General features: G+C 41.7%; 1 protein-coding gene across 1 annotated transcript in view; it reads left to right on the top strand.

Moving 5' to 3' along the window:
• si:dkey-61l1.4 (collagen alpha-1(I) chain) overlaps positions 1-27045 on the top strand; it is an 83015-nt gene that overhangs the window by 25467 nt on the left and 30503 nt on the right. Inside the window, exons 4-21 of the mRNA XM_049579179.1 lie at positions 3667-4167; positions 5347-5391; positions 8925-9044; positions 13043-13081; positions 13162-13215; positions 13401-13454; positions 13546-13653; positions 13747-13800; positions 15829-15882; positions 16389-16433; positions 17790-17843; positions 17936-17980; positions 18089-18142; positions 18257-18301; positions 18410-18463; positions 22754-22798; positions 22893-22946; positions 24501-24545. Coding sequence (XP_049435136.1) covers positions 3667-4167; positions 5347-5391; positions 8925-9044; positions 13043-13081; positions 13162-13215; positions 13401-13454; positions 13546-13653; positions 13747-13800; positions 15829-15882; positions 16389-16433; positions 17790-17843; positions 17936-17980; positions 18089-18142; positions 18257-18301; positions 18410-18463; positions 22754-22798; positions 22893-22946; positions 24501-24545 — 1470 coding nt within the window. The remainder of the gene's footprint in view (positions 1-3666; positions 4168-5346; positions 5392-8924; positions 9045-13042; positions 13082-13161; positions 13216-13400; positions 13455-13545; positions 13654-13746; positions 13801-15828; positions 15883-16388; positions 16434-17789; positions 17844-17935; positions 17981-18088; positions 18143-18256; positions 18302-18409; positions 18464-22753; positions 22799-22892; positions 22947-24500; positions 24546-27045) is intronic.

The raw sequence follows: 27045 nt of genomic DNA, 5'->3' as shown, positions 1-27045 counted from the left end.
TTTTGTTCAGGTGGTCTTTGAAGTCTATCAGCTCCAGACTTGTATTAGTAACCTGCTTTGAAAGTCATGATGCTGCCAATTTCCAGAGTTTTATCACCACCTGTGCATGGTGCCTGACTTTCTACAACATTATGCTTAACTTTGAGGTGATGATTTTAAAAAGCTGTCACATAAATCATGGATGCAAAGTTCTTAATTTTTTCCCCATGGAGTATCTAAAATGGAGCTCATCATCTGGGACCCCATCCCAACTAGGCTACTTAAGGAGGTCTTACCTTTAGTTAACACTCATATATTAGATATGATCAATATATCCTTATTAACAGGCTATGTACCACAGTCTTTTAAGGTAGCTGTAATTAAACCTCTACTAAAAAAGCCCATCCTGGATCCAGAGGTGTTAGCCAACTATAGACCAATATCTAATCTTCCCTTTATGTCAAAGATCCTTGAGAAAGTAGTCGCAGACCAGCTGTGTGATTTTCTCCATGATAATAATTTATTTGAGGAATTTCAGTCAGGATTTAGAGTGCATCATAGCACTGAGACAGCACTAGTTAAAATTACAAATGACCTTCTGATTGCTTCAGACAAAGGACTCGTCTCTGTACTTGTTTTATTAGATCTTAGTGCGGCATTTGACACTATTGACCATCAAATTCTACTGCAGAGACTGGAACACTTAATTGGCCTAAAAGGTTCTGCACTAAGCTGGTTTAAATCTTATTTATCTGATCGTTTTCAGTTTGTTCACGTTCATAATGAATCATCCTTACATACCAAAGTTTGTTTTGGAGTTCCGCAAGGTTCTGTGCTCGGACCAATCCTATTTACTCTATATATGCTTCCTTTAGGTAACATCATTAGAAATCACTCTATAAATTTCCATTGTTATGCGGAAGATACACAGTTGTATTTATCAATGAAGCCAGAAGAAAGTAATCAATTAACTAAACTCCATAATTGCCTTAAAGACATAAAAATCTGGATGAGCACCAATTTCCTGATGTTAAATTCAGACAAAACTGAAGTTATTGTTCTTGGCCCCAAACAACTCAGAGACTCTTTATCTGATGACATAGTTTCTCTAGATGGCATTGCTCTGGCCTCTAGCACTACAGTAAGAAACCTCGGAGTAACATTTGAGCAAGATTTGTCTTTTAATTCTCATTTAAAACAAACCTCACGGACTGCATTTTTTCATCTGCGTAATATTGCGACACTTAGGCCTATCCTGACCCGAAAAGATGCAGAAAAATTGGTCCACGCTTTTGTTACCTCAAGGCTGGATTACTGTAACTCTCTATTATGAGGTAGCTCTAGTAAGTCCTTAAAAACTCTCCAACTAATTCAGAATGCAGCCGCACGTGTACTAACAGGAACTAATAAATGAGATCATATTTCTCCTGTTTTAGCTTCTCTGCACTGGCTCCCTGTAAAATCCAGAATTGAATTTAAAATCCTACTGTTCACTTATAAAGCTCTAAATGGTCAAGCTCTGTCATATCTTAGAGAGCTCATAGTGCCATATTATCCCACCAGAACTCTGCGCTCTGAGAACACAGGGTTACTTGTGGTCCCTAAAGTCTCCAAAAGTAGATCAGGAGCCAGAGCCTTCAGCTATCAGGCTCCTCTCCTGTGGAATCATCTTCCTGTTACAGTCCGGGAGGCAGACACCGTCTCCACATTTAAGACTAGACTTAAGACTTTCCTCTTTGATAAAGCTTATAGTTAGGGCTGGCTCAGGCTTGCCTTGTACCATCCCCTAGTTAGGCTGACTTAGGCCTAGTCTGCCGGAGGACCCCCCTATAATACACCGGGCACCTTCTCTCCTTCTCTCTCTCTCTCTCTCTCTCCCTCTCGTATCCTATTACTGCATCTAGCTAACCTGGCCATTCTGGATGTCACTAACTCGGCTTCTTCTCTGGAGCCTTTGTGCTCCACTGTCTCTCAGATTAACTCATATCGCAGCGGTGCCTGGACAGCGTGACGTGTGTGGTTGTGCTGCTGCCGTGGTCCTGCCAGATGCCTCCTGCTGCTGCTGCTGCCATCATTAGTCATTAGTCATACTTCTACTGTTATTATACACATATGATTATTGTCACACATGTATACTGCCAGATATTAATATATACTTTCAACATATTGTACCACAGTAGCCAGAACTATAACTATAATATTATTACTTTCATTAATGTTGTTGTAAGCTACTGTCATTACCGTCTGTCCTGCATCTCTCTCTGTCTCTCTCTCTCTGTCTCTCTCTCTCTGTCTCTCTGTCTCTGTCTCTCTCTCTCTCTCTCTCTCTCTCTCTTTCTGTCTCATTGTGTCATACAGATTACTGTTAATTTATTATGCTGATCTGTTCTGTATGACATCTATTGCACGTCTGTCTGTCCTGGAAGAAGGATCCCTCCTCAGTTGCTCTTCCTGAGGTTTCTACTGTTTTTTTTCCCCGTTAAAGGGCTTTTTTGTTAACCATTTTTATTTTGAACTAAGTTCACAGTCCAAAAAATGAACTACTTAATATTTAAGTCTTTCGTTTTTTTTTTTAAAGGTGCAGTATGCCATTCTGAAGGAAGCGCGTTGTTTGTTGAGTCTCATTCCCAGGTCATCAGATACCAATGCCTGGATAGGAACCTGGACCAACCCACCAACCCAAAGAGTTGTTCTTGTCTAATGACCTGGGAAGGGTACTCAACAGTCAACTGTCTTTGTCCAGAATTACACACTATACCTTTATGATAAAATAAAATCTTGTGATCAGCATTCACTCGCAGATATTTCCTAAGACTAGTCAGATGCTTCAACTCGATGTGTCAATTCAAATTTATAGCCAATGTGGCTGACATTTAGCCTATTTTTTCAGACCTGGTGGGCACATTTTGCATGTAAATGTGAGGTTTTTTTTCCATTGGAATCTTGAACTTACTGATTTGTTCATAAAAGTCCTTCAAATATTCACATGACTATTGGCATTGTCTGCCAATGTTGTGTTGTGTTGTGTGTTGTGTCAGCATGCTGGGTGCTGTGGTTCCAAGCGTTGTGAACAACGCTCATGTTCAAGTTCATAAGTTGCAAACTGATGCATCCATTTTAACATTCACCAAAACTATGAGGATGGTTAATGAACGTACTCTTTTAGTGCATTCATGCACAACACTGCTGGGAACAGTTCTCTGTGGACTATAAATTTGGGGGTGGTTTGCCAATCTGACCAGGGCTTGTTGGGATACCTAGTTGTAGATGAAATTGGGTGGACTGGCAGAAGCACTGGGCTTTCAGCTGGTGGGTTCCTTGTTTAAATGTTCGATTCAATTTTGTCAAAGTATGGGCAGAGGAAGTGTGTAAAGTGTGTCCTCATGTTGCCTCTGTTTATAGTCTCCCCTTTAATACAGAGAGACAGTTTACTGTACAGTCATTCAGTATTTACTGAACATTCTGTGTCCTTATACTTGATTTTCTTGGCAACGCTGACACTGAGTCAATGAGAAGAGAGCAAGGTCTTTAATTACAGTGAATGTAAGGGATGTTATACAACCTTCCTACTGCTGCGTCTAATTATCAGCCTGCTCTTCTTTGCTTTCTGTTTTCCAGAATTACACATATAATGCTGTTGAAGAAACAACCGTTTGAGTTCAGTTTCTTTTCTTTCCCTCCTCTCAGGATCACCTGTCAGAGAGAGACCCTATAGACTCCACCCGTCAAGATGCTGCCACCCAAAGTCATGGCTTTGAACTTGTTGATGAACCTCACATCATGTTGGCCACTAACAATGAAGACAGAAGAGCTCATGGCATTGAATCCATTCCAAGCATCCAAATGTTAGATGAAAATATAATCCAAAAAAGTGCAGCAGACACAGCAGTGTATGTTGTAGCGGATGTAACTTCACCTGATTCACTGACACAAATGGAGATATCCAATGTCACTTTACCGATGGATGAGAACATGTTACCATCAGTGGTGTCAAAGGGACACTGGGAGACGAACAGCTATTACCCTCTTTTAAGAAACAAGGAAGAGCAGCATTCCAGTCTGAAGCACATGGATTCACTGCCATCTGTACCTGCAACAGGAACAGGGAACATCGTCTATGGATCTGACCAGAGAATGTACCGAATCTACAAAGGTGCTCCTGGTCCAACTGGACCACAGGGAAGAAGAGTAAGCATCTCTCTAGGATGAAGTTAATTAGACAAACATTAGTCTGGGGCTACAACTGAGTTCCTAAACCATTATGACTATTTTGCTGTTGATTTAGTCTCCATTTCTGACTTCAAATATCCAAGATGGCGATGGCCAGAATGCCAGACTTGAGGCTTCAGAACAGGAGTCAACAACCAATCAGTGACATCACAGTGGCTATCTCCATTATTTTATACAGTCTATGGGTTAGCCTAGCTTAGCATAAAGACAGGAAGCAGAGGGAAACAGCTACCAGCGCATTTAAAGCTCACTAATTAACATGTATCTCATTTGTTTAACCCACAGTCAAGCAGAATAAGGAAACAACATTTTGTGTTGTATTCAGTTTATCCTTCTGCTGTGCACTTCAGTGCAGTCTCCTTGGTAGAGGTCTCCACAGGCTTGATGGTACAGAAGCTGGACACCTCGATGTGCAAAGTTATGTTGTTTGCCAAAAAAATAAACGTTTCAGAGTGTAACTTCTAATCCACAAATTTGTCTGTTTATGCAGATGCATTTTGTAAATCAGAGTGCTTTGGCCAAAGGTTTTGGAAGCCATTGTTTTTATAGATGCTTCCAGTCTTTATCAGGCTAACCAGACTCCTCTTCCTGCTCCACGCAGCACTGACATTGATAATAATTTTCCTATTCATATCGCAAATTCAAATCTTTCAACCTCTTTAAGAACTCTAAAGGGGCTGTAAACCTCACTCTGGGATCCACTCTTTAAAGAAACCTCCAACACAGATATAGCTTTTGTCTCTGGTGGTACTAAAATATCAGCAGCGGTACAAACTGTTTCTTTTTCAATACAGCAAGTTTCCGCAGAGTGGCTTATGTAATTCCCCAAATTACCTCTCTTTGATGGCCGTATATTTTGGCTGTAAGTGGAGGTTATGGTTATTTTGTGCAAACAGTGTGGTTGCATCAGCCCACGTGAAGTTGACTCATACTGGTTTTTATTCAACTTGTAAAATTGCAGGGTAGGGAGATTGCTTTCAAAACATATTGCATTAATAAGGTCTTGGAGAGACCATGTGACCTTTTCTTTGTAAGATCATCACACTGTAGATGATGCCAGACAGAAGGCCTGCCAGTGGTTGCCAAAAAGATGTACACATGTGGTAAAAATAGCTCAATGCCTTTTTGTTGTTACAGGGATGTGCTGGGAGAGAAGGCTTTATTGGATTTAAAGGTGACAAGGTAAGATCTGCATGGGTTTAGTTTATCGTATAGAAAATGTAATCATGACATGCACGCAGCAGGTTTATGTAAGTAACAGGTAAAAATCAGATCCTGAGGTTTGTGCCATATTGTTAACTCTGAAAACCTGCTTTATAGAAAAGGGCCCAGTTTTACTGCTACTACATGTAGGCATTGCAACAGGACCTCATAGGATGTCATTAATAATGACAGACAGCTACAAACAGTTTGATGGCCTGCTATAGTGTGTATTTGTGTGTATAGTTAGTGTGCTGCTGCTAAGTTTTTACTCACATGTAAAGGTGCACCCAAGCGTAACACACCTCTGCTATAAAGTTACAGTTGGTAACTTTTATGAAAATAGCTTTATGTTAAATTTGCTGAATCTCTGAAAAATGTTAAAGACTCTGGTTTTCTTCTTAAGTATGACATTAAAGGCTTAATTCCTCCATAGCTGAGGGATTTACACAGTGGCACAGAATCCCTTAAAAGGTTTCCTTAGTTAAAGAAAAATGTTAACTCATTTACAGCGATAAAAGCTTCCATGGAGATTGTTTGTTTGCTTGGACTCACATTGTGATGCCTGTTATCGTCTCACAGCGTTGTCTTTTAGAGGTAAAGAAAACAAGAAACCAATATTGGTCAAAGAAGGAAAAGATTATACTTTTGGAGAAACACAATCATAGAAAGCACATCCTACAAAGTAAATTGGATCCCCAAATACAGAAAACAGAAAATGATAATTACAATGAGATATTGCAATGAAAATTGATTCAGTCAAATCAAAATCAAAAGGGTATCCATTGGGTTCTCCTGGTCGCACTACACTCTTCTTGAGGTGTGTTAGTTCAAACTTATGTTGCAGTTAGGACAGAGTCTGAGGTACCTTAAGTTTTTTTTTGTTTTGTTTTGTTTTTTTTTAAACTTTGCTTTGGTTGCTAAGGTCTTTTGTGCAATGGTTTAGGGATTCCTTAAGTATAAGGCCAAGACAAGCTTGTGCAACCGATTTTATTTTAAGGAAACCTTAACTAGGACTTAAAGGAAAATCTTAACCCAATGTATTTTGTGCAATCGGCCCCAGGTTCCATCTCCCTGTCCTTGTGCTTTTAATGACATTTGCTAGAATCTACAGCGACCCAAAGAAAACAACCAATCAGAGCTGAAGAGTCATGTCAATCACTGCTCGTGAACTGTGGTCAGGCTGTCAAACGAGCAGCACTGGCAGCACTGGTCACATATGAATCTGTTACTGCATTGCCTCTTTCTCACCTCGGATGTTTTCAGAAACATATTTTAGTGTACTGTTTAGCTGTAAAATGAGAAGGTTTGCTCTGGCCGGTGGAAGGGGCTTAGTTTTTGGCTCAATTGTTTCGAACATTGCAGCCAGGTAGAAACTCTCATTTTACAACTGAACAGTGCATTAAAATATGTTTCTGAAAATATCTGAGGAGAGAAATAGGTAATGCAGTAACAGAATCCACTGTCAGTGTTCCTTAACCACAAAATATGATGCACTAAGTGCCCTTCTGTGTTGGTTTTGGACGGACTGTGTCTCAATTGATGACTCTAAAGCCCAGTTCAGAACAAAGATTCGTGACAAGACGAAACCGTTTTAGAACATTGCAGAGAAAAGTTGCAGTGGTGTGAACTGCTGGTCTGAGCTCAACTCAGCTGGTCAAATCGGCAGCGGCTGCTTCTAGAACATAAAGCATGTCACCTGTTGCTACAGGTGCAATCAGCTTGTACTGAAGTCTGCTGGTCAAGTCAAAATGACCACAGACGATGTGTTCACACAGGTGCCCTGCCACCGCTCAGCCCTCTTTTTCTGTCTTCACATTGCGACGGTATCGGACAGCAGGTTGCTGCTGCTGCTGCTGCTGCTGCTGCTGCTCACTGTATGTGCTCATGCATATGTTTATTTCTTTAAGTTTAGTCTTTAGGTTTAGATAAAAGCATCATTGTTTGGCTTAACATAAGTACGGTTCTTTCTAAGATAATGTAACATCATGTGACAGATGTCACCAGTGTAGCATGCTACAAATACTAGCACATTGTATTGTTTTTAAAATATTCAGAGAAAGCTGCTGCTCAGTGCGTATCATAACACTAGACTGTCTTCTGATGTCTTCAGTTTCTGATGCCAGTGTCCATCGACAGAGTGTATTTGATGAGTTTGGTTTTATCCGGTGATGTCAGAAATAGCCGCTGTCTGATGCATATCATACTGCTGCAAAAGGTGCCTCTGTCTGTCTGTATCTGACACTGAAATGCTTGACAAAGCAACAGTATTTGACGAGCTGGGAGTGAGAACGGGCTGTTTGACCCCAGTTTACCAGTGGTGGTGGACATAATTGACAGCTCCGTGACAGAGTCCTCGGCTCTGACTGGTTGTTTTGTTCACGTTTGGTAATACCATGAGAAGCACTACAAGGAGGAGGAGAATGATTTGTTTCCCAGTTGATCTCTCTCCTTCAGTGCTGTGTGAATATAGTGACTGAGCCAGTATGACAAAAAGTTATTTTTAAAAAAGTTACGACATCAGCTTTAAGCCATTTTTATTTTCTAATGCACAAGGGAGAATCCCAGCTCTCATGCTGACCCGCATATATGTTACCACGGTTACCAAGTGTTCAGTTGTAATAATTTACATTACTCATACAAATCAGTTGGGAAAGCTTTTATGACATTTCACATGATGAGCAGGTGGATATAAATGTAGTTTAGATTTTGAATCCAGCTTAAATCCCCTATCTCCTCTCAAAAAGTCCTGTTTAGTCTGCTTTGCTTTTACACCGTTACCAAACTGTAGCAGACGTCCTTTGAACCTGGCCCACTTTTTCAAGTGGTCTCAGTCCAGTTGTTTTGTCATCAGGATTTTGAATAACAGTTTTAACATCAGCTAAAACAAAGTGTACCAAACAAGCAAACGAATGAGAATTCATTTGAATCACCCCAGTAAGACAGTCTTGCACATTGATGTTTCAAATTTCAAATTTATTTATTAGGACAAAAGCTTTTGAGGTGTGAAATCTCATTTTTAAGGGAGTCCCAGCTTATATCACAATTACTGCAAAACAATCGAGGAGTAACAGAATCCCAGCTGCCATTCTAATGTTTATTCACTGTTAAATCAATGTGGCTAAATCCCTGTTGACTTATGTTTAGAATTTGAAAGGTGAATCAACGTTGATTTTGAAACGTTGTTTCACTGTTGTTTCATAAACTTTAAACATTGTTGCAAAATTGTTTCAACATTGAAACCGATCTGTCTGAAATTTCAATGTTGATTTACAATAATTTTCCTAACCTTTTTACAACCATCAGAATTCAATGTTTTAATGTTGAAACAGCAACTGAGAAAATTCCCATCACATTTCAGTGTTGAAGGTCGGTTGTGTCACAGCTGGGACCTCAGCTTATTGTCAGTAGTTAGTAAAGGTAATTTTGCTTTAACTGTGAAAGGTTGATATCGTTATCATTTTTCTGCTGCCTAAAGTGATGTGTGTTTGACTTACTGGTCTTTTCTCCTCAAGGGCTCTCAAGGTATTCCAGGCCTGGATGGAAGAAGAGGGCATCCAGGGCCTTCAGGACCTCCAGGACTTCCCACTCTCTACCTATGGAGGAACACTGAGGAGGACTGGGCTGCTTTCAGGGTAAATCTAAATGCAAACACCCATACCATAATCCAGCTGGAACCGTACTGAACCCATGAGGATTTGGACCACACTCGAGCACCACCAGCACAGAGTGCTCAATGTCCTTTTTAGTTCATTTGTTCTCTTGAGGTTTTCTCAGACCAGCGTCCTCACAGTCCTCACTGTCCTCACCACACTTTGTCTATTCCTGACTGTTAATGTCACCCTGTTTTAATACCACAGTGTTCCTAGGCAGCTTCCTGTGACTGGAAAAACATGTTTAGTTAATATAGCAACCATAAGCAATAAGCATCAGAATGCCAATGCCACAGTGGCAGCAGTCTATAGACGGGACACAGCTTTGACGCTCCCACTTACTACAGCTAATGTCTCCATAAAAAGCTTTATGTCCTAAATTCAGCCTCAATAATAAGACATTTTATATACAAACCAGAATTACTTTCTTGTGGTTGTATGCCTCTGCCAACCAGTAAAGTTGCAGTTCCATGTCTGCCAAGATTCATATGTAGCTATAACATAGGACAATGCTTCAAATATGAATGCTGCTGCAAAAGAAACTACAAATTCTAAAACATAGATGCTTCACACACATTTTCAACCAGACAGCAAAGAAGATTTATACAATCAGCACAGTTTCATGGTTCATGTCACCAATCTAGAATTGACCATATGTCTCCCTTTCTGTTCCTGAGTTAGGGCATTGAATAATGACCAGAAAATTATCATGTCAGTTGAGTTGACCTTTGACCTTTTGTATGTAAACTCTCATCACTTAATCATTTTATCCTATTTGATATTTGAAAGAAATTCTGTCATAATTAGTGTATGAATTTTTGAGTTATGGCCCTAAACATGTTTTGTGAGGTCACAGTAACTTTTGTCCACTAAAATCTAATCAGTGGATGTTTGTGCCATATTTGTATAAACTGCCTCAAAGTGCTCCTTAGTTATTGTGCTAGTGAGAATAAGACGGACGCGAGGTCACATCAACCAGTGACCTTTGACCACCAAAATCTGATCAGTTCATCCTTGAATCTAGTCAATGTTTGTTCCAAAATTGAGGAAATACCTGGAAATAATGATAAAAGCATAATAAAAAACACATCTGCTCTTTAAAGGGAAGAGATGACCCACATGTTTGTGTACTTGTAAATCCAATTGTTAAATGTTCTGTAAGTGAGAAGAAAATACCAGCTTCATTGCTACATCTCCAACACTCATTTTCATCCACAAGCCTCAAGTTTAACTGATTTTTAATGACAATTCTGAGTCATAAACTGACCACCTTACATCAGTCACCATATTTTTTCATATATCCTCTCCTACATTGAATTCAGATCATTGGTCCACTACCACTGGTCATGATAATGTGGTATACAGCAAAGTCATTTTTGAGATCTGGGAGCATGAGATCTGTTACTAGGTTTTCTAAACCCCTTTATTTGGAGGTACAACCGAAAGTGAAGCACCCAAAATGTCAGTCATAATCTTTCACTGCACAGGAGAACTGTGCCTGCACAACTATGGTAAATGTCATGGGTCAAAGTTGAACCAGCAATTTATGACAGTAAAACTCATGGCCCAAACTACAAAAATAAGACCCAAGATGTAATAAACTAGATTTATCCTTAGTTTTTTGTGAAAATGTGAGAATCAAATGAGTCATACAGTGTTTGTGCAGTGATTTTATATATATTTCATGTAGGGCTGAGTAATCCTCTCCTGGTGTGTCAACAGTGTATTTAGATGGCCACAGCTCTCTGTGCTCTCACAGACTGTAATGAGAGCTGAAGTATCTGCCAAGCGCTATAGCTGGAACCCATCCAGATCTCATGCCTGGGTCAGGCCTTGAGCTTTGCTTTTGACCAACTATATGCGTAGGGTTGAGCTGTGTGTGAAAGGCCTCAGTGTTGACGCTCCCTCAGAGTACACTGGAGGCTCTGACTGCTCCATCCACAGAGACACAGTAAGACTTAAGGGAGGTCCAGACCTCTCTGCCAGTCTGAGCTTCACCTTGACAGGGTTGGCCAGCCTCCACTCATACCCCCGCTGCAGCACCGTAGCCAAGACAAATATGACCTGGAGCAGCAGAGCTGGGTGGTGTAATTAACCAGAAGGACTCCTGTGTGCTGGAGTTTACGGCATGTCTCTTGACTCTTAGAGTTCAGCCTTGTGCCGTATCGCTTAACAACCATCAGAGCACTACAAGACACACCGCATGGACCTCTCAACAGTTTGTCACATGCTCATGTCTTTTGGCTGTTACAAGTGTTACATGACATGAAAGGTGAGAGCCAAGTCTACCAACAGTGCTCAAGCAGCTGTGTGCTCACTCTCAGCTGTGCTACTTGAATGGCTGTCTTCTGAGTGCATGTATACTGCACAGTGTTCTGTACTGTTTGCCTTATGTAGGAACTTGCAACAGGAAATAATTTTATCCATCTTGTTAGCTCAAATCAAATAAGACAGAAGAACAGAACATCTCATCCTGCAATGGACAATGGAGACAACAGTTGCACCATTTTTGTTTTAAAGAATATTCTGGTCTCAGAAGTGTCTCTGATGGGAAATAATCTTCACAAGTCAAACCTTAAAGAGTAAAATTCAAGTGAACTGTCTCCTTATCAGTGCTACGTACGCTAGTGATGCAGCTACAGAGCTGCCAATGTTCGTCAGTCAGTTCACCCATAGAAGTATAATAAAGATGGATGATGTGACAGCTCCCCAAAAGTAGAGCTAAAACATCTGGATTGCCCCCTGGTGGCTGGCTGCAGTATAGGTCATAAACCCCTCCCCCTCAAGGCTAGCAGATAGGACATGAGTCAAACTAAAAGTACACGTCAAATACATTTCTCCTTAAGATGGTTTCTGTCATTTTTGGTAGTTCTTACCACAGTGCTGTATGTTCAAGTGTTATTTGATACTATAAAAGCGGGGTTTGACGTCATGATTGACAGCTTTGCATGCTCACTGGTGTGCTCATGATGGTGCTGCCTGTCGGACAGATGTATGGGTGAAAACTCAATACTGCGGAGATTGCTACTTTGCAGACCCCAAAATGACATCTCCAAGGCTGGGATATGTTGGCTTCATTTTTGTACAGCAACCTCAGATGCAGCCTGCCTCCAGGCCCATGAGATCTGGCACTGAGTAGTCACAAGAGTAGCACCAAGTGCCCAACTTTGCGTTTTCCAGGCGTGTAAAGACACAGCATGCATACAGACCCTTATTCTGCCTCTGATTGGCTTACCCTGACATTCTTACCCTAACCAGTCCCACTCCTCTTGCCTAAACCTCACCAACCCAACCAATGAATTCAATGAGTACTAGCTAGTCAGAGGGACAGTAAAGCGGGTCATGGCTTCACTATCCTAGGAAATGCATAAATGCTAAAGGTCCAGTGTGTAGCATTTAGGATCTATTGGCAGGAATGGTATGATATTCTAATGAAACTATGTTTTCATTAGAGTCCACAGAGTCAGGGTCCACCGTGTTCCTCTACAGTAGCCCAGAATGAACAAACCAAACACTGGACCTAGACAGGGCTATTTCATGTCAGCCGCTTTACTTTTCCAATACTCTTGGCATGTGAATTTGCTTTACCTAGCAAAGACATGACCCGCCCTTTTCTCCCTTTAATTTGCCAGTACTTGTTGCTTTCATTGGTTGGGTTGTTTAGGTTTAGGCAAGAGGAGTGAGATTGTTAAGGGTTGCGGTAAGAAGTAAGGCAATGCAGGGAAGGACATTTCTTTGATATCCTAGGAAATACATATCACGCTTGACACAAAGTAGAAGCTTAAGTTGGTTGCAATCTGCAACCTTACCACCAGATGTCACTAAATCCTACACACTGAGACTTTAAACTGTCTCAGTGACTAATTTTTTTACTTCCTTGATTACTGTGCCTTCAGTTATAACCTTTACCATATTCATTGTATTAATGACTCAAGACTTGTATAATTTTCAATTCTAATTGTGATTGCTTCTTTTTTCAGACATCAGCCTTCTACCAGATGCTCAGAGCTGGCTGGCCAGTGAGTAGCTCAGCTTTTAGATTTGATCTAAGATACTCAATCAGAGTAAGTCACTGATTTATATTTCTGTTACTCTTAAGGTGAAGCCTGGCCCACCTGGACCCATTGGTGAAATGGGCAAACCTGGCCCTCCAGTGAGTTTAACATCCATTGGGCTTACATAAGTAATTTAGCATGATGAAGTTGACCTTGATTTTATTCTTTCACCTTTTTTGCTTGTCCTCTTTTTCTTCCCCACTTTTGACCCTGATTTATCTTGTCATAGTTGTATAAATGAAAGTATTTTTAAGGTTGTTATAAAAATGTATTCATCATTAAGGGTATTCCTGGAAATCCAGGAACAAGAGGGATACCAGGACAGAGAGGAGACATGGTAAATGTTGAAACTTAAAAACCTTTCTCTAACATCAGTTACTGCATCATAACTGATGACCTAATATCAAGTGATTGTATGTGTGTAATAGGGTTACCTTGGGCCAAAGGGCGCCCCCGGCAAGACAGGGAGGTGGGGCAGGAGTGGCAGCCAGGGACTGGATGGACATCGTGGGTCACCAGGACTACCAGGGCTGCGGGTGAGAACTACCAGTGCTCACACTTAAAGAATGTGCCACTCATGATAAGTCTGCGTCATTTGGTTACATTTTAAGTTGTTTTTTTTCCATCAGGGGCCCAGAGGATTTAAAGGAGAAGGGGCTTCACCAGGGGAGAAAGGTGATCAGGTGAGTGTCTGAGCATGGAGACGAAATGCTGGTCCTTGGTAAACTGTTGACTGTGGTCCCCCAGGCTCATCTAAGAAATCTATATAGCAAAGACAATGCTAAGTAATGGGAATCTGTACAACAGATCAGACATGATATCGAATAACTCACCCATCTCCCCTGCAGAGCAGATAAAGTGTAACAAGCTGGGGACTATTGCAGGGCTAGCACAGAGACAGATAACCATTCATGCTCACATTCACACCTACGGTTAATTTAGAATCACCAATTAACCTATCCTGCATGTTTTTGGATTGTGGGAAGATGCTGGGGTACCCAGAGAAAACCCACGCTGACACGGGAAGAACATGCAAACTCCGCTCAGAAGGGCTCTCCCATCCTTGAGTTCGAACCCAGAGCCTGCTTGCTGTGAGGCGACAGTGCTAACCACTGCGACACCGTGCCGCCAATGTAAAGTTGTATTAGCAAAAATTAATAAAAGATCGTTTTTTCCCCCTATTTGTGGCACCCCCTATGGATGAAGGCACCCATAGCATTTGCCTATACTGCCTATGCCACGGGCCAGCACTGTAAGGCTGGGCCATGTGAAAATGCTAAACGGCTTGTAATTTGAAAAGATGACTTTTAATTTGAAACAGGAAGTGGCAGCATTCACTCAATCATGGACTTTTGCCCTGACAGTGCTGGACTAGCTGTTACGGTCAAGCCAAAACAACCATGTAAATGTACAGTATGTTAAGAAGAACACTACAGTAAGACACAGTCACACAGCAGAAGGGACCTGCTTTCTCTGGAGCTGTACCCACTCATCATTTATACAACCCTCCCCTCACATGACAAGCACCCAAATCCTGCATGCTCGTAGTTTGTAAAGGACATGTTATGTAAAGGACATATGCACTGTTTCCCAATACCATACATATTCAGCAGATACAAACAGATACATCGGCTGGACTGATTTAGTGATAAGGCATTTTAATATACTTTTACTTCACTGACAACATCACAACAACTCAACAGTAACTTAGCCACCTTAGGGCTGGATTTTTTTCTGATTTTTTTTTGCATTGTGTATGTTTGGGTACTAGTTAATTTGGACTTTGTTTTCTTATTGATTAATGAAAACATTTATCAGTAAGTCAGTAGTATCCTGAGGACTTGTGCATATCCAAAGCCAGTCACTACTTCATTGTTCACCAGAGGTGAGACCAAGTCATTGTTTTGCAAGTCACAAGTAAGTCTCAAGTCCTTGCAGTCAAGAACCGAGTCAGACAGGGAAGTCCCAAATCATATTCTTTAGTTCTTTATCCTGCATTTTGATTGGTTGCTCTCAGACTGGTTCAGACAAAGTGGATCTGGAGAATTAAGCATCAACTCACTGGAAATGACTAGTGTTGTTGTTAGTTGATTTGGGAAATAAAGGGAAATTACATGATTTTTGACACAACTTTTTAAATAACTTTTTTTTAAAATAAATAACTTTTTATTCTTTAGGTTTGTTGGAAGGTATCACATTATTTCAAGTCGAAACCCTTAAGTCCAAGAGAACTTACGAGTCATTGGCGTTAAAGTCTAAGTCAAGCTACAGTTGTTTGGGTTTTTTTTTGATTTTGTCATGTTGAGTCCAAAGTCATCAAGTTTGTGACTCGAGTCTGACTGAAGTCCAAGTTCATTCATCCAGCAGCCACCTAAATGTTCCTGTACCTCATATCTCTGCAATGCATGATGTGTCACATATTTTTTGAGTGATGATTTTGAGTCCTCTATGTTGTGTATTACATTTTACTAGACATTTAGACACACTACACAATGGTGAACACAATACAGTATATATTTGAATGGAAAGTATAAAATTATTTCAGACACAGCCTGGAATACTACTTTGATTCAGTGATACTAAGTCAGAGCTTAAAGTCAACAACTTCCTGCTTTGGAGCTCATTATGTTTGCTCATGATATTTGTATTACGGAGCTTACTTAACCTGCATCAAGGGATGAAGTTTTGGTTTGTCTGTGTCCTGACTGCAGGGTTTCCCCGGTGGGCCTGGACCAAGTGGAGACAGAGGAAGGGCTGGAGAAAAGGTCAGTATAAAAAATTTGATTTATATTAATATCAGCCTCTTCTGCTGTGATCCTCTGTTCTTGTAGATGAGCTGCAGATGCCAGAGAAGTTTGACTACATCACCACCTAGTGGCTGGAAATAGGCCCTTACTTAAACCAAAGCTGCAGTATTTCAAACTATTACTGCCAGTGCATATGCTGTTACCACACCTACTTCTACTATTACTACTCCATTACTGTGTGTATATCAAATTTTCTCACAAGGAAACAATAATTCAGTGTTTTGTATCTGGCATGAAATACTTCATACTCAATAAAAAATGCAAAATTGGGAATATGTAGATCATTTTATATCCCTTGGTAAAATCATCATGCTGCATTTTTCTATCTAACTTTAATCTCACTTCATAGAAAAAGTCATTTTAAACAACACAAAATATGGTTTCCCCCTTTCAACATATTTTAATGACATGTAACATGAAATATCATGGACCAATTGATTTTTCTCTGTCTGTCTGCCCTTCAGGGATATAAAGGGGAACCAGGAGAAGATGGACCTGTTGGCCCTCCTGTAAGACTAACAGCTAGTTGAAACTATTTAAAGGCCCTGACACATAAAGTACTTCAAGGAACTAGTGGCAATGAAAGCCAACTGTTGCGTCACTTCACATCACCTGTGCTTCAGCCAAAGGGTTGCACACAAACACACCGCAAAGACTACATCCGATGGCCAACCAGCACATACATTCTGCACCTGCGTGAGATGAAATAATTCTTCACACCAGCAAATGGCAGTAGTCTGTCATCCTCATTCAAAAAGGAAAACTGAAAGACTGTTTGACGCTAGTCAGCCAGTTAGCACATTAACAACACAATCCAATGCTGAAAGAACAAAGACTATTTACCATGTGCCAGTGACCATATAACAAAAACCATCAGGAATTGTTTCTGTTAAAGGGCTCAATAGCTAAAGAAAAGTAATCTTACCTTATGTAACTAGTTTGTTTCGATCTTACTCTAGCTTGATTTTAGCTCTTTGTTTACTTCGCTCACTTTCGTTTTTCTTCCCTTGCATTGAGCTGAACGTGTCAATCACAGTGATTTTATACACCAACAGGCTCTACTGTTGCCAATTTAACATGTCGACTGGGCCAAAAAAAAAAAAAAAAGCAGACAGGGGCTGACGAAGAGCAATGGTGCAGGACACACTTCAGCGACTAGGGCGACAGACGCTCACCAACATCCAAACACTGACCGACTGCTGATTGCTGGCTTGGTGTTTCAGGGCCTTAAATGGGCTTTCCACTGATTGTCATGGGAAGTTATGCTGAGAAAAAAAACCTGATGATGTCGTCCTTGACGTAATTGGTAGAGCTGGACACTTTACTAGACTTTCAGATAAAGTTGAATCTGTTTGACCAATGTTTAACTGCACAGCTTGAGTTTGTAATGACTGACCCACTAACAGGACTCTGTTAAATTAACTACCAACTGGTCTACCAGCTAACTACCTACGTCTCTTATCAATAAATCATACTGTTAATTTATGAGGGTCGACTCTGGTTGGACAGGAAACCCCAATCGTTGAATCACTCCCATTGTGTTTAACTAGTGCACAATCTATTGTGTAACCCAGCCACCTATTTTTATAGCCAGTATAATGGTTTTTGTTGGTATGGTAGGTGTAACTTGGTCCCACAATGTCTTTAAGTTGAATGGGATGCCTTCAAAAGTCTTTTTTTGTTTGACCCACAGTGCAAACCTTAAAGATATTCATATAAAACACAGAAAATAGATGAGATCCAGGCTTTTAAAAAGCTGTGTCAATCAGTGGTGTAAATCAGTTCATGATGACTCTAATGGGTAAAACAATGACATAGATTAACAGGACTCGATGTGAAATCTGACTGCTTTTTGTGCTTATCAGGGTTCATTAGGTAAAAGAGGCATTCAGGGGTTCCCTGGACCACCAGGGCCAAAGGTAAGACATCTGTTATACTGTATTGCTCTGACTGTGTTTTTGTCCCCCACAGTGAAATGATCTTATTGTGTTCATCTATCGTTTTCAATCAGGGAGACTCTGGACAAGAAGGAGAAAAGGGTCCTCCAGGACCAGGGGTGAGGAATGCAATAGTGTTTCTTTTACCTTGCAGTGCTCATACAAGTGCTACCTGCTGCTGGTAAAGAGATGACAACAAACACTTATTTTCAGTTAAAATTTTCTAGGGTGCAGCAGGGGCAACAGGCGGTTTAGGACCACCCGGACTGAATGGATCAGATGTGAGTTCATCTGGGGAGGCTTGCCCACGTTCCTTTAAATCATTTCAGTTTAAATCAGCAGGGTAAAATACAGGTATAAGTGTTTAGTGTGTTTTTTTTTTTTATCCTGTACAGGGGGATCGAGGTCCAACTGGTCCACGAGGTCGTAAAGGCCCTCCGGTATGTTTCCAGTTCACCTATTAGGTTTATTTACAGTGCTGTAAGAGACCTGTGGATGGAGAATCAATGCAGCGGTGTCATTTTTTAATCTTACTGCATCTCTAACAGGGGCTGCCAGGATTAGCAGGAGAGACAGGCTCACCTGGACCTCACGGGACTCAGGTAAATTTAATTAGAGAATGACATTCTCAGATTCAGGACAAGCAATGTGGATTCCATCCTGGTTGTGGAACAGTGGACCAGCTCGTTACCCTTGTGGGGCTGCTGGAGGGGTCGTGGGAGTTTACCCATCCAGTCTACATGTGCTTTCTGGACCTGGAGAAGGCTTACGACTGCTTCCCTCAAGGAATCTTGTGGGGGGAGGTATGGGGTACCGGATCATTGCAACGAGCCATCCAGTCCCTGTAAGACCAAAGTGAGAGCTGCGTCCACATACTTGGCATAGAGTCAAACACATTCTTGGTGGGTACTGGCCTCCGCCTGGGTTGTTCCTTGTCACTGATCCTATCTGTGTTATTCATAGACAGTATCACAAGGTGCTCCCTTCGGAAGGAGTCCGAAATGGGGACCCTTAGAATTGCGTCTCTGCTTTTAGCAGATGATGTGGTCTTGTTGGCTTCATTACACCGTGACTTCCAGAAGGCACTTGGCCAGTTTACAACCGAGTGTGAAGTGGTTGGGATGAGAGTCAGCACCTCCAAATCTGAGGCCATGGTTCTCTGCTGGAAAACAGTGGATTGCCTCCTCGGAATTACTGCCTAAAGCGAGGGAGTTGCAGTATCTTTGGGCCTTATTGACGAGTGAGGGTAGAATGGAGCATGTGATGGATGGATTGATGCGGCATCTGCAGTGATGCGGACATGGTGCTGGACTGTCGTGGTGAAGAGGGACCTGAGCTGGAAGGTGAAGCTTTCGATTTACTGGTTTATCTATGTCACAACCCTCACCTATGGTCATGAGCTTTAAGTAGTGCTCGAAAGAATGAGATTGCGGATACAAGCCGCCATACGAGTTTTCTCTGTGGGGTGGCTGGGCTCAGCCTTAGGGACAGGCTGAGGAGTGCAGACGTCCAGAGGGAGCTTGGAGTAGAGCCGCTGCTCCTTTGTGTCGAAAGGCGTCAGTTGAGATGGTTCAGGCATCTGATCAGGATGCCCCTTGGGGACCTCCATTTAGAGGTACTCTGGGCACATCCCACTGGTAGGAGGCCCTGGGGCAGACCCAGAACGTGCCGCAGGGATTATATATCTCATCTGGCCTGGGAACACCTTGGGGTCCCCCAGAGGAGCTGGAAAGTGTTGCTAGGGAGAGTTACAACTGGTGTGCTTCCCTGGATAAGCTGATGAAAATGGATGAATGAATGGCATAGTGCCAGTGGGAGTATTCCAGGCTTTTAAGACAACTCATCCAGGACTTTGTGAAAATCCCACCGGCCAGTAAATATCCACTTGCCTTGTTTCTATGTAGAGATGGAAAGCCAGTGCCTTGAGGTTATGTCTTGCACCATAATGACATTGATTGTTTGAGTTTTATAGACCAAAAGCACACTTTCCTATTGTTTTAGGGGAAATTATGCAAAAGAATATTCCAGTTTTTACTTTTTTCTTTGAAATTTTCTTAATTAAAATTAATGAATAGAAAATCAAATTTGACATTTAAAACATGTTCAAGAATTTTTAAAACTATATCTGCTCATTAATACATTCACATAATTCACACATTTGGGGCGGCAGTAGCTCAGTCCATAGGGACTTGGGTTGGGAACCGGAGGGTCGCCTGTTCAAGTCCCCGTCCGGGCCAAAAATATGGAGCGTGGACTGGTAGCTGGAGAGGTGCCAGTTCACCTCCTGGGCACTGCCGAGGTGCCCCTGAGCAAGGCACCGAACCCCCCAACCGCTCGGAGCGCCTGTCATGGGCAGCCCACTCTGACATCTCTCCACTTAGTGCATGTATAGGTCCAGTTTGTGCATGTGTGTGTTGGGACCTGTATGTAATTGACAACAGAGTGAAAAATTGAATTTCCCCTCGGGGATTAATAAAGTATATATATTAAATTAAATTAAAAACTTCCTTCAGACTTTAATAGGGTCAGGATGCTTTTTTTGTATCCAATTTTTTATTATCTTGATGCTTTTTACACGTTTGCATTTTCAGTTTGATACAATTTTCAGTCCTCAGATTTTCATTGTGACATTTCACTTATGGTAGAGTGAGATGTAAACTCTTCTTAAATATTTTTCTTCAATTTGTTATTACTTCCTTTATTTTCACTCTTTTATACATAATTTCACATCAAAACATAGAAAAATGTGTGCTCTCACACATAACGTAGCTATTGAAACAACAGACATGCACATTTTGGTGCTAAGAGCCTCAAAGTGACAGGGCTCCCATGTAATATGAAATTTTCATGAGGGAAGTAATAGAAGGGACTTTTCTAACCTACTTTAAAGGGATAGTGCACCCAAAAATGAAAATTCAGCCATTATCTACTCACCCATAAGCCGACGCAGGCCCAGGTGAAGTTTTAAACCTGATTTATGGTTCTGCGGTGTACCTACGACGTTGCCGTGACGCCGTCGTGATCCCTTCGAACTTCTCCGTCACTCCATTTCGTCGCGGTGCAATTCACTAACAGAGGGGTAGGCGTCTCTAGTCGATTCTTTGTTTAGCTTCCGGCTTTTCCGGTCACAGAGAAATGAACGCGGAGCACGGACAGACGGCTCCGTCCATATCCATATCCGTAATGAACGTTGAGCATAAATGGGCCTTAATACTGCAACATCTACATCGCAACAGAAGATGTTTAAAGATGGTGGGGATGGCGAAATCTGCAAATACAGAACCGGAAATGCGTTGCTACCAAGCAAACCAATCACAGCCCTCTCGGTCTGTGCTGGGTCTGCGTCGCCTCGACGTTTAGTTACATTTTTGGGGAGGTGCACGTCAGGCTACGCCGGGGGCTACGGCGAGCCTTCTGCGTAGCCACGTACCCTACGACGTAGCGACGTCGTTGATTTAACGCAGTGATCCAAGTGTGCTGCAGCCGCGACATAAAAAGTTGTTTCGAAAAACATCATATGAACTCTGTTTTTAGCCTCACTGTAGCCTGTAGCTCTGACTGCTTCTTTGTGCTCCGCGTTCACGTGTGCGCGCTTGCGCAAGACCAGTGAAAGGATGAGTTTTGCAACCGCCATTGCTAGTTTCAGACCGATGCAGTTGTTATTTTTTACAGCCAGCACCTACGTTGTGTAAGTAGCAAATGTCCTTGCGCAAACCTTTGCGTCCATTGGTGTATAGGTCTTAAAGTGAGGTATGGACAGGTCATTGGTCATTGTTGGTGTATTGCTATTTTAAGGCAGCAGAAAGCAATTGTGACATTGACCAACAAAAAGCTGGTCTAAAATCAATGGTGCAGTATTTTCCTGTTATTTAAAGGGCGCATTATTCAGACAGTAAGATGTGCCTACATAGGCTGGTTCACAATGTGTATATAATCTGCTTGTTGCTCACACACAGAGACATGCTGATGGGTTGCAGGTGGATGAAATAATATATCATTAATGAGGAAAACATTAATGACATTTTTTAAAATGTGAACATAGCAGAAAGCAGAGCAGAGCTGCAGAGCTGCTGTCCCACTTAATTAAGACAGCCATTGTGCGTATTTATGCACAAGGAGCAGTGTAATTTCATCATCATTTCAGAAGCTAAAGTTTAGTTCTCTTTCCCATGTTAAGTTTATAACTACAACTTTGCAGGCACACCTGGCCAACCACAAGCAAAAGTGGTTAGACACATCCTGAATGCACTTGTGGAATTAACTTAAGTGCGCTTTAGTTTGTTTAAACAGTGCCCACGGTCTTCGACAGGAGTCTGATGGATGCACATACACGCACCCACTTTAAGCAAGGTTCGATTCAATTCATACCTTTAACTAGAAACCATCTTAGGATGGGATCACTCCAGCCACGATACAACAAATCACAACTAAAACGAAAGTTAGCCAGGGGCATAAAGTGAGGGAGCCTGTCCTGTCCCCTGTCCTGCTTCCTTAGCCCCTTCTTCCAGCATGTATCTTTGAACTCAGCCTTCATTACACACCTGTAAAGTTTTGTGACTGCATCATACACTGTTGCAATGCTGTCGCATTGACAAAATTTGCCAACAGACAGATGAACAGACATACGAACACCTGGCAAACTACCTAAAACAGCTTCTGTGGTAGGTCCTGCTACAATAGGTGTCACCAGGAACGCATTTTGCACACACACATACACACAGAAGGTGAAAACAATGCTAGCCGTCATTAAGTTGTTATGGCACACCTTTTATACCTGAGTTTTTCCTTTTTGAAAATTTTCAACTTTATTCAAAATTTAGGCAGTGAATGTAGTGATCTTCAACCTCCTCAACTCATTCTCTAGTTATTATTCTTTTGTTGTTGTTTTTCAGGGTCAGCGAGGTGATGATGGCCCTCCTGGTCCAAAAGGGGATATTGTAAGTTTTAATGTAATAATCTTTAAAGTTGTTTTTTTGACAATAGCCTTATTTGTTATTGTACTGATACAGAGGCCCTTGTTTTGTTTGACAGGGTGAAATAGGGCCCATGGGTCCAAAAGGATCACCTGGCATTGAAGGGCCCATGGTAAATAATATGAATTTATTATCTCTAATGTTAAATTGTTATTTTCAGAGACTAAACTGTGCATGATACATACAGTATATTGCTCACGCATCTTCTGTAATTAACTTGCATGTGTTCAACAAGTAAAACCTTGTTCAAGAAAAGTAGCTGCATCAGTAGTTGACCATGTGGACATATGTCACGAAGATGGAGACTTGGCCTTGACTGCTGTGATTTGCTTCAAACTTGACACCATACAAACTAGACTTGACTCAAGACTTAATTATTAGACTTGCATTGAAAAGACTCAAACAGGTCTCAAACATGATTAACATGGCTTTGGAAGTATAATGTTCAAACAACATGTAATTTTAGCAGTCAGCATTCAGAGACTGAGGGGCTGTCTTGCAAGTTTTTTTTAACAAGACTTGTCATAACTGACTTCTGCTGACTTGAGACCTGACATGGTTTAAGACTTGACTTGGGCGTGTCTCAAGTGACTGGAGACTTGACGTGGGTGTGTCTCAAGTGACTTGAGACTTGAATTGAGTCTTCCTCTGACAAGATGTGAGACTTATCTTTACTGACTTTAAACACTTGAGACTTGACTTTGACAATGTGAATGAAAGTGTATATAACATTCATAACTATGCTTTCATAGTGTATACTCATTTGAAACTGTGTTTTCATTCCCTTAGAATGAGCCATTTATATCCACATACTGTGTGGGTCCACTCCCATGGAGTCCACCACGTTGTCTCTACGGTAGCCCACAATGGGCAAACTAAATACTGGCTCTAGATAGGGCCATTCACTTTTTCGTGTTTTTGCATTTTCTGAGAAGATTCCATTGGTTGCAATCTACAAACTCACTGCTAGATGCCACTTAATCCTGCACACTGGGCTTTAAACTTGGGATTGTCTCAATTTACTTAAGACCTGACTTAAGTCTTCCTCTGACCTGACTTGAGATGACGTAAGATTTGCTTGGAAAATACTGAAACCTTCCAGAGACTTATCTTGATGGACTTTAAAATTGAGTTTGACTTTCCCCAAATAAAACAACTAGAGTTGTAACTTTAACAGCTCTGAAAGTACTGAATGATTAAGTAACATTTAGTGAGCATATTAATCTACAATTGGATGTATTTCAATCTTAACTTACGTATTTTGGTCCTTGGAATGAATGAAGAGAATGGAGAGTTATGCTGTGTGAGCTTCTGAAGTGTTATGCTCTCTCTCATGTGGCTCACATCTGAGGCAGCCATCTCTGGTTTAATACACAGGAACCTACCCCTCCTGTCTTCTGCTAAGTTGTCAGCTGTTGTCTCCCTTCATTGTTCAAATATGGCTCTGCACAAAGCGCCTTGACAGCTAACATTTAAGAAACAATGTTAGCTGTTGTCTTGAGCCGTAATAGCAAAGGAAAGCAGCCCCAATTTGAATTCCAATAGGTATAAATGGTGAGCAAGCTATGGTGATGTTAAAGATAGCAGATATTTTCCATCTTTACATTGTTCTGATGCAGGCATGTCCATATTTCAACCTTTCCCTTTGTTCTGTTTGATCTTTTAGGGGATGTCTGGAGGCCCTGGTCCAAGAGGATTTCCAGGTGGCGCAGTAAGCAGCATAGTCTTCTGTTTTCAATTAAATGCCAACATTAACGTTTAGGATTTATCTCTCTAATTATTGCTTTTTACCGAGACCAGCTGCCTGCAGCTGGAAACAGCATTTATAGGAGCTAAGAAATGGAACAATAAGCTATAAGAGGCAAATTAGCTCAAGAATTTATTTGCGGTTTGTCTATATTAGGAACCTCTTTCACATTACACACAATGTCAGTATATTCTGTCTTGATATAGAGTATTGATTAATGTGGCTTAAAGTGAAAGCTGTGTCTTTTTAATTTTTTAATATTTTTAAGAGATTTAGAGACAAGTTGAAGTGAAAGAGATTTGAGTCAGTTGGATTTAATGAATTGGCCTAAAAGTCAGTGAGAAAAAGAGAATCACACATGAAATAAACTTAAACCAAATTATGTTCATTGTAAACTCAAGGTAAAATAACAATAATTAGGTAGGTCAGTAATAAATGCAGCTTATGGATGAGTGTAGGGTGTGAGTGTTGCAAACAAAAACACAAAACCTTAATCAGACCCGCTGGTAGAGGCCTGGGAGGAAGAGGGAAAGAGGTTAAAGCCTGCTACACCTGGTTTTAACACGCATCCTGTGTGATCCTTCATGGATAGCTCTAAGTCTGTCTGTTCACACCTGGCATGAGAATGTTTCTACATATGCGTCCTGAATGACCACTTATGATTGGATCTCACTTTCCCACTCTATATGTAAAAATCCTGGACATCATTTGCTTGCGAAGACCAAATGTGCTGTTATTTTTTGTTAATCATACACAAGCTAGGAGACTACTTCTTGGGGGGTCGGGGGGTGAGCTCTACACCGGGGGACAGCTGGTGAGAGTTAGCCCATACACAGTATCTTCTAAAGTTTATTAACGTGTTAACGACAGAGTAGAGCCATTTTAGTGTTGGCATGAGTTAGTTGAGACTGCTGCTGCTGTCTCAGCTCTTGCTAACCAGGCAGACTTTGACTGACCGTTTTCCAAGAGAAGGGAAGGTCCTCCAGTGCTGCTATTTAACCTGTGTAAGAGGCGGTACACAAACCGCATCTTTAACTGCCTGGAAAATGCGAGGTCAGGCGCTGGGTGCTACTCTTGTGCCTTTTCCGTAACAGCTTTCAGGAGTGTGGTGGCAGGTTGCATCTGAGGTTGCTAAGCAACCTCAACAAGCACCATATCATAGCCTATGGACCTGAAATCCTGAGTGCAGAGCTGATCTTCTTCCAGGCACTGTTTGTGTGTAGGCCTATTGTCCGTGGGACAGATGTAAAGCTCTGGCTGCTCTGCACTAAAATGATCAACTTCTTCTCCATATTTATCACAGACTGATATTTACAGATAAACAGTAAGATATCTGTCAGCTGTGATGAGCTGATCCTAGTCACATGACATGCAATGCACGCTGCTGCGTTGCAAAAGTTGAACACTGTTTAAATAGGTGCTCGGGAATGCATGCATCATTCTGGTGTATGAGTGCACTGACACAAAAAACATGGCATGTGTGTGGCCCCCAACAGAAAGTTTGCTTATCCAGCAGGGAGTCGGATAAGCAAGGACATCAGCTAAGTAGGCGGTTCTTCAGTGTGGCCCAGGACACATGAGCAGGCCGGAGTGGCTAATCGGGAGGACCGGGACAATTCATGGTGGGCCGATCTGACGTTTGGGCCGCGAGGGCCAGTGTTCAGTCATGGCACTGGGTATCACGTATGCTGCTACATCTGTCCCTGGGCCGCCTCAGCTGGCAGCTCTTTTTTTTTCTTGTTTTTTTTTTGTTTTTTTTTGGCAGACGCACCCTGATGTGTGTGTGAAGGGGGGGCGTTCAGATGTAGCGTCTTTTGCGCGCACAGACCCTTAACTTTCAATGTAGACACGCGTCATGTGTGCTCACAGCCCAAAGCGACGCTGTAGCGGTGCACATTCGGTGCGACGTGCTTGTTTTTTTCGTCCAGCGCACAGCTCCACGGACCTGCTTCTCCCTCCGGTGTTGTGTCAGATCCCGGTTCCCCCTCAGGCTGTGTCTCTCCTACTGTTTCCCACGGAGCTCTGCCCCGTTTGAAAGGTGAAGGAAGCCTGTATGTGGAAAGACATTGCCTCCGACATGTAGAATTAAGCAATATCACACGAGAGAGAGTGATGTTGTACTGTATATCATCACGGCTGTGATTCGGTCATAGGCACAAGGCTGCAGGCCAACATCAGGACCTCTTAATTATAGAAGAGAAACACACATTTCAGGACCGCTGACTTGTATCATCAGAACAGACATGTCCTGTGATTTTCAGCCTCCTATCATATTTAATAGAGGGGGGACAATACCTGACAGTAATATTCTCAACTGTCAGGATGTGCCTGTTGTAAAGGGTAAATATAATCATAGAGGGCTGAAAATCACAGGACATGTCTGTTCTGATTATACAAGTCAGCAGTGTAAAGCTCAAGCATGTGGGGGCCTCCTTTCATATTTAATAGAGGGGGACCGTATCTA

The sequence above is a fragment of the Epinephelus fuscoguttatus genome, linkage group LG6 (assembly GCF_011397635.1).
Source record: "Epinephelus fuscoguttatus linkage group LG6, E.fuscoguttatus.final_Chr_v1".
In the NCBI taxonomy this organism is placed as follows: Eukaryota; Metazoa; Chordata; class Actinopteri; order Perciformes; family Serranidae; genus Epinephelus; species Epinephelus fuscoguttatus.
This window is presented reverse-complemented; position numbering and strand designations above follow the sequence as displayed.